Source organism: Synchiropus splendidus, chromosome 3 (genome assembly GCF_027744825.2).
Source record: "Synchiropus splendidus isolate RoL2022-P1 chromosome 3, RoL_Sspl_1.0, whole genome shotgun sequence".
Taxonomy (NCBI): domain Eukaryota; kingdom Metazoa; phylum Chordata; class Actinopteri; order Syngnathiformes; family Callionymidae; genus Synchiropus; species Synchiropus splendidus.
The window spans coordinates 34,905,332-34,919,933 of NC_071336.1; the positions used below are offsets into that span (position 1 = coordinate 34,905,332).

The 14,602-nt window shown below is 47.4% G+C and overlaps 1 protein-coding gene across 1 annotated transcript; it reads right to left on the reverse strand.

The window, feature by feature from the left end:
- Nucleotides 1–280: 280 nt before the first annotated feature.
- On the reverse strand, nt 281–10,165 carry LOC128755998 (uncharacterized). Its single transcript, XM_053860121.1, has 3 exons — nt 8,548–10,165; nt 7,474–7,551; nt 281–2,390 (listed from the first exon to the last, which is right to left on the reverse strand). The coding sequence occupies exons 1-3, from the start codon at nt 10,158–10,160 to the stop codon at nt 758–760; spliced, it is 3,324 nt and encodes a 1,107-aa protein (XP_053716096.1). The 5' UTR covers nt 10,161–10,165; the 3' UTR covers nt 281–757.
- Between the last annotated feature and the right edge of the window lie 4,437 nt (nt 10,166–14,602).

The following is a 14,602-nucleotide window of genomic DNA, read 5'->3' on the forward strand; positions in this document are numbered from 1 at the left end:
TCTTGGAAATGATGGTTGCCATGGTGACCAGGTCAACAGGCCGCTGACGTCAGTGAACCATGAGGAGAATAAAGTCATGACGTCCACAGATGGAACTAAATCCATCAATGTAGGTTTAGATCTGAGAGTCACAGAGAGGAGAATGACTCTGAAGTCACTGGTCCTGGAAACACTGGGCTTCTGTGCTGCAGCTGCTGCCCCCACGACCCGACCTCAGGGAGGCAGGAGAAGATGGATGGGAAACACACAACAGTGAAACAAGCACAGGGTCGAACCAAAAACCTTTTTATTGTGATGTACATTCTGATCCTGCTGCCATTCACCATTTTTACACTAGATTCTTCATGCACATGTGTATCTGAGTCATCATTCCAGTGCCACTCATGTCCCCTCACATGGCTCCATCCAAACCTCCAACTCTTCTCCACACGCGTGAAAGCTGCTGCTCAGATCCAGGGGAAACATTGCTCCATCAAAACTAGATTTTCTGAAGCTAAAACTGACAGTATCTACACAAGAGAGAAGACACAGCAACACACAATAACACAGAGAGATGACCTCAGTCAGATGCATTTCATGGAACTGTCCAGAGGGACATGCAGCCAAAGATGATAGGAGGAAAACTCACAATAATTACAACATGAAAATCATGCACAAGGACATTTTATGTGTAGATCACCAGGTATTTGCATATTTTAAGTGACAAACAGATCATCACTGCATTGAAATAAACAAATCCACAAGCTCACACTGTTGTCTAGTTCAGCTTCAGGAACTCACAAGTCGATTTATTCCCGAGCCAGACTCCAGCGTGTAGAGGCTGAGTGAAGGTGGTGTGGACTCTGTGGAGGAGGGTCATGGTTTCAGAGACGCTGTAGAAGGACAGAAGACCTGCAGAGTGATCCAGGTACACTCCCACTCTGGAGGGTCGAGCTGTGGAGACTTTAGTTGAGATGCTGTTGTGTCTGAATGAACAACCAGAGTCGTCACACCATAAAGACCAAGATTTGTCATTATATCCAAATCTACTTTCTTCTCCTGATCTGCTGATGTTCTTGTATGAGACTGCTACTATAACTATTCCTGTCTTCACCACCTCCCAGTAACAACGTCCCGTCAGAGGCTCTTTACTCAGGACCTGAAAATATTTAATGAATCTGTCTGGATGATGAGGAGATTGATCTTCTCCCATGTTCCTCACGTTCCTGTTTCCTTCAGACAACAACAACCATGAGCCTGCAGTGTTTGGATCCAGAGTGATGTCCCGTGAGAACCTGTGGAGCTCAGCTCTGGTCTTGGGCTGTGGCACGAGCATGAGTGAGATGTTGGTGCAGGTGTCTCTCAGAAGGTCCTGGAGTCGCTCTCTGCTGGCTGACACGGCTGCTGACACTTCCTCAAAGCAGCAGTGAGGACGGACGTGGGTCCTGGAGGAGAGCGTGTCCTCACTGATCTCTGAGGGTGAGGACCAGTTCTGGAGAAAGACCAAGTGACTGTCGGTGAGTGACAGCTGCTGCAGCTCAGCATCTTTCTTCTTCAGCTCAGTGATCTCCTGCTCCAGCTGCTCTTGAAGTTCTCGCACTCCAGCGGCTTCAGTCTCCTGCTGGGATCTGATCTGCTGCTCCACATCAGACATTCTTCTCTGGAGGTCCTGGATCATCTGCTGGAGGATCTCCTGACTGTCCTTCACTGCTTTATCAGCAGAGTCTCTGATGGTCTTCTGCTCCTGCTGAAGCAGCTTCAGCTCTTCCTCTCTCTCCTGGATGCTCTGCTGGATCCTTCCTCGACTCTGATCCACTTCAGTCTCTCGCTCTCTTCTCTCTGCTGCGGCTGAGACAATGTGGTGGTCTTTGTGTTGGTCCACAGCACAGAGGTGACAGATGACCTGCTGATCAGTACGACAGAAGATCTCCTTCACCTTATCATGTTGAGGGCAGAGGATCTCCTGGAGCTGCTTGGACGGCTGGACCAGCTTGTGTCTCCTGAAGGCCGGAGCTTCTAGATGAGGCTGGAGGTGTTGCTCACAGTAAGAGGTCAGACACACCAGACAGGACTTGAGGGCTTTCAGCTTCCTCCCAGTGCAGGAGTCACAGGCCACATCTTCAGGTCCAGCATAGCAGAGGTCAGCAGCTTGGAGTCCAGTCTTCTTCAGCTCCTCCACTAACTCTGCTAACATGATGTTCTTCTGCAGGAGAGGCCTCGGGGTGAAGGTCCGTCTGCACTGAGGACACTGGCAGATGTTCCTCTCACCTTCTGAGCCCCAGTAACCTTCAACACAGACCTGACAGAAGCTGTGTCCACAGTTGAGAGTGACTGGATCCTTCAGTAGATCCAGACAAATGGAACAGGAGAAGGATTCTCTCTGCAGATCAACGTTGGTCTTCTCCATTTCACTGACGGTTCACAACTGATGAACCTTCCAACAAAAATAACACACTCAAAGTGCTGAGTCACATGATCCTGCAGGAATCTGCTCCGACCCGTTGGTTCCACCCATTTTCACACTTCCTTGAAACAACTTTGGGATTCCTGTAAATGGTGGCGGGGCGGAGCTTTGATCGTTGCCATGGTGATCGCATTGTTCAACTCACTTCTCCTCGACGCTGATTCGTCTCTCGAGCTCAAACATCAGCCACATTGATTTTCTCTGCTTCAGTCTTCTGCTGATGACTGAGTGGCTCTCTCTGAAGGAAAGTTGATGTGGACATTGGTGCTGTTGACTCCTGCCCAGGGTCGGACTCCTGCACTTGAGGGGCCTCTTCTGGCCCACGGGCCTCACGTTGGTTCAGTTTGCTGCCTCATGTGAGAGAGATCTTCAATAATCTCAAGTGCATGAGTGTGTACAATGAGTCAGCACTTGTTTAACTGTCGTACATTGAAACTTGAATCAGAGCTGAACCTGTTGATGTTTGCAGATCAAATCCACAGACTGAAACTGATAAACTAGCAACACCATGCTAGATAAACTAGCATGGTGTTGCTAGTTCAGACACAGTGACAGACCAGCAGAGGGCAGTAGATCTATCTTCTTTCTCAAGAGGTATCTTTCAAAGTGGGAAGAACATCATAGATGACAGAGACGTTATTGACAGAGCCGACGGATCAAGCTTCAGGGTTGGTTGGACATGAGCTTCAGAGCCGAGTTGGTGGCCTCTGTTTCATCTGGGAACCTTCTCACTCCCCCATTACTTCCTGTGAGGCTGCAACCAAGGCTTATTTTGATGAGTCAGCGTACGACGTGTACGGCAACATGACATGACTCTAGTGTTGTAAATAGAGTTTAAATAAATACGAAAGGTCATTGACTCAAATCTAATCGTATCTCATGAAAAACTGTGAGTAAATGTTTTATTTCATTTTATTTGCTGAAAATGTGGTGTGGAAGGCATCTGTCCTATGATGTGTCCTTTGATGTGTTCTATCCATCCCAAAAGGTTTTAGGTCGCCATGGTCCCGGAGCCTCAGGCATTTCTCCTCTCATGAAGAACAATGGCCTCACGACTCGTCGACTAATTTCAGGGTCGATTACGGTCGACTGTGTCGACTAGTCTTCTAGCACTAGTTTCCTATTGTGAAACCATGTGACCAGCTGCGGTGAGCTGGCAGCACCGTGGATCAGAGGGTGACTGGCTGGAGTCCCGCCTCCTTCTTTGCCTGCTGCGTCTCTGTCCAGACGAGTCATGTGGTGGAGCTGTGTGTGTGTCAGAGCAGAGCTACCAGACTCCTGGTTCAAGTTAATGTCCCCAGAAAACAACACATAAGGTGCGTGTGAACGTGTGTCTGTAATCATAAGAATATGTGTGGATGCACGATAAATTAAAAGAACCCTGAACAGATTGGCCATAGACAATTCATATAACACATAATGTAATTTTCGAAATTAAATAAAACAAATAAATGTGCGAGTATTGAACTCCACAAACAACTAACTACACGAGACAAGACTTCAACAACAAGACTAGAAAAAGAGGTCAGGGATTAATAAATGTAAAATACATTAAAATCATTATATTATATTATATTATATTATATTATATTATATTATATTATATACCTTCTTTGGGTCGCGGAGGCAGCATTCGGAGCAAGGAGGCCCAAGCTTCCCGGTCCGCACAAACCTCCTCCAGCTCCTCCCGGGGGATCCCGAGGTGTTCCCAGGCCAGACCGGAGACATAATCTCTCCAGCGAGTCCTGGGTCTTCCCCGGGGTCTCCTCCCGCTAGGACATGCCCGGAACACCTCCCCAGGGAGGCGTCCAGGGGGCATCCGGATCAGAGGCCCGAGCCACCTCAGCTGGTTCCTCTCCATGTGGAGGAGCAGCGGCTCCTCCCAGATGACCCAACTCCTCACCCTATCTCTAAGGGTGCGCCCAGCCACCCTGCGGAGGAAACTCATCTCTGCCGCTTGTATCCCATCCTTTCGGTCATGACCCAAAGCTGGTGACTATAGTTGAGGGGGGGAACGTAGATGGATCGGTAAATCCAGAGCTTCGTCTTGTGACTCAGCTCCCTCTTCACCACGACGGTCCGATACAGCGACCGCATCACTGCTGCCGCTGCACCAACCCGACTATCAATCTCACGCTCCCCTTTTCCCTCACTGGAGAACAAGACCCGAGATACTTAAACTCCACCACTTGGGGCAAGAACTCTCCACCGACCCGGGGAGAGCAAACCACCTTGTTCCGGTCGAGAACCATGGCCTCAGACTTGGAGGTGCCGATCCTTATCCCGGCCGTTTCACACTTGGCTGCAAACCTATATTATATTATAGTATATTATGTATAAATGATGGTAACTGGGAAAAAGAAATGCTCTGACAATAATTGAGCGTGGACAAAAAAAAGTCATTTAATTGTCATATGACTAAAGTGAGATGAATAATATTGCGCTAATGTTGCAGAGCTTGTGTGAGCAGGAGCACCTCTCCAACTCTCTCTTTATTCTTCTCCTCATGTCCTGACGTCAGCTCAACAGTACCACAGCATGTTTAAGTTAAAGGTAACAACCGGTGACGCGACAGACCAGTGTTCTGCCGCCCAGTCCGAGTCGACCCCAGCTATTTCTGCGCACCTGAACAAGGACACGAGAGCTCTCCCTGCACATGATGAGCTGGCAAACTGAATACTGGGGTGGCATGAATCAGCTGTCACAGCACAAGTGTTGAACCACACTCACTCGGATATTTCAGTCCATCCTCCAACCAGCCGCGGTGAACAGAAGACACTCAGGACAGCAGGCCTCTGCAGAGACCTTCACGACCAGGGGAGTTGCACTTTCATCGTATTTGCTGACCTTTAGTTTTATCAGCAGCACTTGATTCCAGCAGGTGGCAGTGCACTTAAGGTGGAAGTAGTTTTTGAGCAAATGACAAGAACAGTACTGTAAGTTCTTCTCCAAAGTGGGAGGAACAAAGGACAGTTTTTCTTCAAACCAAATCGATCCTGACAGTTTCTTACAAAGTACAAGTACACACGACCGACTGCACAAGCACCTTCCTCCGCTCTCCAAAAGCCCTCCCTCCCTCTCCTCAGATTGGCGGTGTAGAAGATCTCTGATGCAGAAGATCTGTGATGAATCATAAGGCTTCCTTTTTAAACGACCCGGGGGCCAAATGTGGCCCTTAAACTGCATATCAGCTTCCCTCCTGGAGTCAGATTAGAACTATAACACTACTCAAGTCACATTGTTTTGGACAATTTCGCTGTTGCTTTGCAACCAAAATATAACTTCCTTATTTTCAGGAGTGTTTCTTGACGCTCAAAATACATGAAAATTGATTTTAAAAAATCGATAAAATCGATTCTCAAATAAGTGTGTGAGACACTTCCATGTATCCTTAAATGAATTATGTTTCAAACGTAATGAGACTCAGCCAAACAACATTTCCTGTGTTTATTTTAGTGATGTGATTTCATCGTGACACATTACATCCACACTCACTATCACATCAACATCATCCCTCAACATTTTTTTTTCTTTGAACTTAATGGCCCTTCATAACTGTCACAGCAAATAGTTTGTTTATAGTAATTATTAATTCATATTGTAGTCATTAATTCAATGACGTTATCTTTAACTTATTTTGTAATTTAATTTGAATCATTTTTATTTTTATAATTTTTATTTTCATGCCAATTCAGAGAGCCATCACATTTACATTTTTTAATAATAGTATCATTTTTGGAAATTATTCAATTCATTTATTTATTTCATTTTCATAAACTGGAGGTGTCCAAACAAAATGGAAAACATCCGTCGATTGGATTCGAACAGCATCTGGAACATGCCTTGTGAATTTGCCATCAAACCAATGAGCCAAGTCGATTTAAAATCTGCTCGTGCCCCCGTCACCATCGAAGGTTGAAGTCAAATCATGGCGATGGAAACCTGGGAGTCACAAACTGGCTGCCTTCGGGGCTCTGCATCATTTACACTGTAACATGGACGGATATCAACTCAGGATAAGAGAAAGGTGAAGAGGGTTTTTTCAGACCAAAAGCGGCGACGCTGCTGCGGCGCAGGAGCCTCTGCTCCGGCGCTGATAATGTGTTGGTCCCTATCTGCTGCAGGAATGATTGATTTGCACGGCGAGCGGCGGATTCAGAGCGTGGCGCTCCTCCTGGCCAGATTTATAACGGCTGGAATGAGCACGGAGGTCGAAGAGCCGCACACATCGGCACCAAACTTTAATGTAGATTTCAGCCAAACACCATTGTTTCAACAATCTTCAGACTGCGTGGAGAACAAACGCATCACAGGAACGAGGGCATGGAGTCGTGTTTCAACTTGTTTGTCTCATGTTGCGAGGACGTTTTGGCAGACGCTCGGCCTCGTTGGCGGAGGGAGGGTGGGAGTGCTGGAGGGTGGTTCCTCACCCATCGGCTCAAACGCCAGGTCCCGCCCACTCTTGCTCAGGTTTCTGTGTGAAACCCCGTCATGCTGTTTACGCTGGCGACTGAGCTGCTTCCTCAAGTCTCCTCAGCACATCACTAGAAACCAGAATCAGAATCAGAATCCAATTTATTGTCATGGTCAGTGGGGGGTCCCACCAACTAGGAAAGTGTTTCCCAATAAAGTGCTGACAGATCAAATAAAATAAAATAAAGGCTGTGAGGACCTACTTTCATCAAGGTGACGAGAGCGGTGTGTGTGTGTGTGTGCAATCTTTGACGTGACACTGATATGATGATGACATTTTGCTTTGTGTCGACATCGAGATTTGAAGGTCAAAATAACTGGGCGATTCTAACTGGGTTGCAGGTTGTCCTGGTTCAGAGTCCTGGTTCAGGTGAGCCATGTGTTTTGAATGGTAGGGTTTAGAGGCAGAGGCTGGGGAAAGGGTGATGGCACTGGAAGGTCCTCATAAGGATAGAGATACCTGTGTGTGTGTGTGAAGTTGTACAGTTATACTGTACCTTTAGCCAGGGTTAGGGTCGTATTGGGTTCCAGTTTCCTTCAGTGTTCAACCCTCCCACCTCTCCATGTTGCCATGTGACTCCCAGCTGCTGTCGCCGCCGGCCTCATCCACAAACAGCAGCGTGAGGATGTGGCTCCTGAAACAGTGAGGACCACTGTGTGAGACACAACTGTCTTTCCCAAACAACAGCCCTGATTTGGCCTCCTCACCTGTGACCCTCCACTGACTCTGGGACACTTGAACACGACTGCATTGTTGAACAAGGAAGTCAACAGTGACGTGACTCTGATGACTGATGCTGCTGGAATCTGGTCCCACCTGTTGGTTCCACCTGTTTTCTCACTTCCTTCAACCAGCTGAGGGATTCTTGGAAATGATGGTTGCCATGGTGACCAGGTCAACAGGCCGCTGACGTCAGTGAACCATGAGGAGAATAAAGTCATGACGTCCACAGATGGAACTAAATACATCAATGTAGGTTTAGATCTGAGAGTCACAGAGAGGAGAATGACTCTGAAGTCACTGGTCCTGGAAACACTGGGCTTCTGTGCTGCAGCTGCTGCCCCCACGACCCGACCTCAGGGAGGCAGGAGAAGATGGATGGGAAACACACAAAAGTCAAACAAGCACATGGTCGAACCAAAAACCTTTTTATTGTGATGTACATTCTGATCCTGCTGCCATTCACCATTTTCACACTAGATTCTTCATGCACATGTGTATCTGAGTCATCCTTCCAGTGCCACTCATGTCCCCTCACATGGCTCCATCCAAACCTCCAACTCTTCTCCACACGCGTGAAAGCTGCTGCTCAGATCCAGGGGAAACATTGCTCCATCAAAACTAGATTTTCTGAAGCTAAAACTGACAGTATCTACACAAGAGAGAAGACACAGCAACACACAATAACACAGAGAGATGACCTCAGTCAGATGCATTTCATGGAACTGTCCAGAGAGACATTCAGCCAAAGATAATAGGGGGAAAACTCACAATAATCACAACATGAAAATCATGCACAAGGACATTTTATATATCGACCTTCAGGTTTTTGTACATTTTAAGTGACAAACAGATCATCACTGCATTGAAATAAACAAATCCACAAGCTCACACTGTTGTCTAGTTCAGCTTCAGGAACTCACAAGACGATTTCTTCCCGAGCCAGACTCCAGCGTGTAGAGGCTGAGTGAAGGTGGTGTGGACTCTGTGGAGGAGGGTCATGGTTCCAGAGACGCTGTAGAAGGACAGAAGACCTGCAGAGTGATCCAGGTACACTCCCACTCTGGAGGGTGGAGCTGTGGAGACTTCAGTTACGATGCTGTTGTGTATGAATGAACAATCAGTGTCATCAAAATATAAAGACCAAGATTTGTCATTAAATCCAAATCCACTTTCTTCTCCTGATCTGCTGATGTTCTTGTATGAGACTGCTACATGAATGACTTTTGTTCTCTCCACCTCCCAGTAACAACGTCCCGTCAGAGGCTCTTTACTCAGGACCTGAAAATATTTAATGAATCTGTCTGGATGAGGAGGAGATTGACCTACTCCCATGTCTGTCACTTTCCTGTTTCCTTCAGACAACAACAACCATGAGCCTGCAGTGTTTGGATCCAGAGTGATGTCCCGTGAGAACCTGAGGAACTCAGCTCTGGTCTGTGGCGCGAGCATGAGTGAGATGTTGGTGCAGGTGTCTCTCAGAAGGTCCTGGAGTCGCTCTCTGCTGGCTGACACGGCTGCTGTCACTTCCTCAAAGCAGCAGTGAGGACGGACATGGGTCCTGGAGGAGAGCGTGTCTTCACTGACCTCTGAGGGTGAGGACCAGTTCTGGAGAAAGACCAAGTGACTGTCGGTGAGTGACAGCTGCTGCAGCTCAGCATCTTTCTTCTTCAGCTCAGCGATTTCCTGCTCCAGCGGCTCCTGAAGCCCTCGGACTCGGGCGGCTTCAGTCTCCTGCCGGGATCTGATCTGCTGCTCCACATCAGACATTCTTCTCTGGAGGTTCTGGATCATCTGCTGGAGGCTCTCCTGACTGTCCTTCACTGCTTTATCAGCAGAGTCTCTGATGGTCTTCTGCTCCTGCTGAAGCAGCTTCAGCTCTTCCTCTCTCTCCTGGATCCTCTGCTGGATCCTTCCTCGACTCTGATCCACCTCTTTCTCTCGCTCTCTTCTCTCTGCTGCGGCCGAGACAATGTGGTGGTCTTTGTGTTGGTCCACAGCACAGAGGTGACAGATGACCTTCTGATCAGTACGACAGAACATCTTCTTCTCCTCGTCGTGTTGAGGGCAGAGGATCTCCTGGAGCTGCTTGGACGGCTGGACCAGCTTGTGTCTCCTGAAGGCCGGAGCTTCTAGATGAGGCTGGAGGTGTAGCTCACAGTAAGAGGTCAGACACACCAGACAGGACTTGAGGGCTTTCAGCTTCCTCCCAGTGCAGGAGTCACAGGCCACATCTTCAGGTCCAGCATAGCAGAGGTCAGCAGCTTGGAGTCCAGTCTTCTTCAGCTCCTCCACTAACTCTGCTAACATGACGTTCTTCTGCAGGAGAGGCCTCGGGGTGAAGGTCCGTCTGCACTGAGGACACTGGCAGTTGCTCCCAATCAATCCTCTGCCCCAGTAACCTTGAACACAGCTCCGACAGAAGCTGTGTCCACAGGGAAGAGTGACTGGATCCTTCAGTAGATCCAGACAGATGGAACAGGAGAAAGATTTTCTCTGCAGATCAACGTTGGTCCTCTCCATTTCACTGACGGTTCACAACTGATGAACTTTTAATTTCCAACAAAAATAACACACTCAAAGTGCTGAGTCACATGATCCTGCAGGAATCTGCTCCGACCCGTTGGTTCCACCCATTTTCACACTTCCTTGAAACAACTTTGGGATTCCTGTAAATGATGGTGGGGCGGAGCTTTGATCGTTGCCATGGTGATCGGATCCTTCAACTCACTTCTCCTCGACGCTGATTTGTCTCTGGATCTCAAACATCAGCCACATTTATTTTCTCTGCTTCAGTCTTCTGCTGATGACTGAGTGAGTCTCTCTGAAGGAAAGTTGATGTGGACATTGATGCTGTTGACTCCTCCCCAGGGTCGGACTCCTGCACTTGAGGGCCTCTTCTGGCCCACGGGCCTCACGTTGGTTCAGTTTGCTGCCTCATGAGAGAGAGAGCTTCAATAATCTCAAGTGCATCAGTGTGTACAATGAGTCAGCACTTGTTTTACTGTCGTACATGGAAACATGAATCAGAGCTGAACCTGTTGATGTTTGCAAATCAAATCCACAGACTGAAACTGAGGGAAATGACTCGACCATCCAACTCATACAGATGAGTCGAGCCTTGTTTGCACCTGGTGAGTGAACGTTAGCGCTGCTGTTCAGTGTCGGTAACTCTCTGGAGATAAACTAGCATGGTGTTGCTAGTTCAGACACAGTGACAGACCAGCAGAGGGCAGTAGATCTGCCTTCTTTCTCAAGAGGAATCTTTCAAAGTGGGAAGAACATCATAGATGACAGAGACGTTATTGACAGAACTGACGGATCAAGCTTCAGGGTTGGTTGGACATGAGCTTCAGAGCCGAGTTGGTGGCCTCTGTTTCATCTGGGAACCTTCTCACTTCACTCCCCCATTACTTCCTGTGAGGCTGCAACCAAGGCTTATTTTGATGAGTCAGCGTACGACGTGTACGGCAACATGACATGACTCTAGTGTTGTAAATAGAGTTTAAATAAATACAAAAAGACATTGAATCAAATCTGATCTTATCTCATAACAAATGTATGTAAATATTTTTTTGCTGAAATTTGCTGAAAATGTGGTGTGGAAGGCATCTGTCCTATGATGTGTCCTTTGATGTGTCCTATCCATCCCAAAAGGTTTTTAGGTCGCTGTGGTTCCGGAGCCTCAGGCATTTCTCCTCTCATGAAGAACGATGACATCACGACTCGTCGACTAATTTCAGGGTAGATTACGGTCGACTGTGTCGACTAGTCTTCTAGCACTAGTTTCCTGTTGTGAAACCATCTGTCCAGCTGCGGTGAGCTGGCAGCACCGTGGATCAGAAGGTGACTGGCTGGAGTCCCGCCTCCTTTCACAGTGGGATTTGAGGGTGACTTCTTTGTCTGCTGCGTCTCTGTCCAGACGAGTCATGTGGTGGAGCTGTGTGTGTCAGAGCAGAGCTGGTTTCCTTCAGTGTTCAACCCTCCCACCTCTCCATGTTGCCATGTGACTCCCAGCTGCTGTCGTGCAGCGTGAGGATGTGGCTCCTGAAACAGTGAGGACCACTGTGTGAGACACAACTGTCTTTCCCAAACAACAGCCCTGATTTGGCCTCCTCACCTCTGACCCTCCACTGACTCTGGGACACTTGAACACGACTGCATTGTTGAACAAGGAAGTCAACAGTGGCGTGACTCTGATGACTGATGCTGCTGGAATCTGGTCCCACCTGTTGGTTCCACCTGTTTTCTCACTTCCTTCAACCAGCTGAGGGATTCTTGGAAATGATGGTTGCCATGGTGACCAGGTCAACAGGCCGCTGACGTCAGTGAACCATGAGGAGAATAAAGTCATGACGTCCACAGATGGAACTAAATACATCAATGTAGGTTTAGATCCGAGAGTCACAGAGAGGAGAATGACTCTGAAGTCACTGGTCCTGGAAACACTGGGCTCCTGTGCTGCAGCTGCTGCCCCCACGACCCGACCTCAGGGAGGCAGGAGAAGATGGATGGGAAACACACGAAACTGGAACAAGCACAGGGTCGAACCAAAAACCTTTTTATTGTGATGTACATTCTGATCCTGCTGCCATTCACCATTTTCACACTAGATTCTTCATGCACATGTGTATCTGAGTCATCATTCCAGTGCCACTCATGTCCCCTCACATGGCTCCATCCAAACCTCCAACTCTTCTCCACACGCGTGAAAGCTGCTGCTCAGATCCAGGGGAAACATTGCTCCATCAAAACTAGATTTTCTGAAGCTAAAACTGACAGTATCTACACAAGAGAGAAGACACAGCAACACACAATAACACAGAGAGATGACCTCAGTCAGATGCATTTCATGGAACTGTCCAGAGAGACATGCAGCCAAAGATGATAGGGGGAAAACTCACAATGATTACAACATGAAAATCATGCACAAGGACATTTTATGTGTAGATCACCAGGTATTTGCATATTTTAAATGACAAACAGATCATCACTGGACTGAAATAAACAAATCCACAAGCTCACACTGTTGTCTAGTTCAGCTTCAGGAACTCTCAAGACGATTTCTTCCCGAGCCAGACTCCAGCGTGTAGAGGCTGAGTGAAGGTGGTGTGGACTCTGTGGAGGAGGGTCATGCCTCTGAGGGTGAGGACCAGTTCTGGAGAAAGACCAAGTGACTGTCGGTGAGTGACAGCTGCTGCAGCTCAGCATCTTTCTTCTTCAGCTCAGCGATCTCCTGCTCCAGCTGCTCCTGGAGTCCTCGGACTCCAGCGGCTTCAGTCTCCTGCCGGGATCTGATCTGCTGCTCCACATCAGACATTCTTCTCTGGAGGTTCTGGATCATCTGTTGGAGGATCTCCTGACTGTCCTTCACTGCTTTATCAGCAGAGTCTCTGATGGTCTTCTGCTCCTGCTGAAGCAGCTTCAGCTCTTCCTCTCTCTCCTGGATCCTCTGCTGGATCCTTCCTCGACTCTGATCCACAAGCCTCATCTACCCTTCAATACTGTGTCATGAAGCCTCATCTACCCTTCAATACTGTGTCATGAAACCTCATCTACCCTTCAATACTGAGTCATGAAACCTCATCTACCCTTCAATACTGTGTCATGAAGCCTCATCTACCCTTCAATACTCTGTCATGAAGCCTCATCTACCCTTCAATACTGTGTCATGAAGCCTCATCTACCCTTCAATACTGAGTCATGAAACCTCATCTACCCTTCAATACTGTGTCATGAAGCCTCATCTACCCTTCAATACTGTGCCATGAAGCCTCATCTACCCTTCAGTAATGTGTCATGAAACCTCATCTACCCTTCAATACTGTGTCATGAAACCTCATCTACCCTTCAACACTGTGTCATGAAATCTCATCTACTCTTCAATACTGTGTCACGATGCCTCATCTACCCTTCAATACTGTATCATGAAGCCTCATCTACCCTTCAATCCTGTGTCATGAAACCTCATCTACCCTTCAATCCTGTGTCATGAAACCTCATCTACTCTTCAATACTGTGTCATGAAACCTCATCTACCCTTCAACACTGTGTCATGAAGCCTCATCTACCCTTCAATACTGTGTCATGAAGCCTCATCCACCCTTCAATACTGTGTCATGAAGCCTCATCTACCCTTCAATGCTCCAAGGCTGGCTGTCTGTCTGTCTGTCTGTCCCAGCAACATCAGGCGCGGGTCTAGTTTCACATGTAAATCAAGACGTCACCACACTGAGACATGTTTCACTGCGACAAAAGGACAGTTCCTGCAGAGAGTCAAGCATGGGATGGAAAGGCTTCTTTCCAAACCTGCTGAGGAGTTCAACTTGATAAAAGCTTCTTATTACCTTCGTGAACGCTGGTTCCCCTCAGCTCATGTATTTATTTAACAAGAGTCCTGTGATGCAAGATTTAGATCAACACCTTCGTACGCCAGAAAACGACGCTTCCTGAGCACCTCTTTTGCAAGTTTGATGATGGCTGAAGATGGTCATCAAGTATTGAAGCTCTGTAAAGAGCTCTTGTTCTCAGCTGTCAGCGAGAAGGAGGCACAACAAACCCAGCGAGCAGGGTCAGTGGCGAGGCCCGGAATACAGTGTCGTGGGGCTGGTGTTGGGTTCCAAGCTCTCACTAGAAACTATCGCCTGCTGTCTCGACACATCACTGCAAGTGCTTTTAGTATGGAGATGTTTATTTTCTTGTAAATCTAACCCACATTTTTTTAAACCCATTTTTTTGGTTATTGTTATTGTGACTGCAGCACAAAGTAAGAAATGGTTTTACAGTTAATTGTACATAAATCTAAAATAAATCAAACAGAAATTAATATATTCATAAATGTTATGTCATGAATAGATGAGTTCATGACTCAAGTGGTTGCAGTCATGGCAGAACTATTGTTTAGTGTTTTTTGTTTACATTCCTGTAAAAGAGCTCTCGCAGAAGAGTTTGTTTTTGCAAGCTAT

Excerpts from the sequence above, each read along its gene's own strand:
- LOC128755998 (XM_053860121.1), bottom strand. The coding sequence starts at position 10,160 with ATGGAGAGGACCAACGTTGATCTGCAGAGAAAATCTTTCTCCTGTTCC. Across the intron at positions 7,552-8,547 it reads TCGTCTTGTGAGTTCCTGAA|GAGCCACATCCTCACGCTGC; the intron begins GCTGAACTAGAC and ends TCACTGTTTCAG. Across the intron at positions 2,391-7,473 it reads TCACATGGCAACATGGAGAG|TGAAATGGAGAAGACCAACG; the intron begins GTGGGAGGGTTG and ends GTGAACCGTCAG.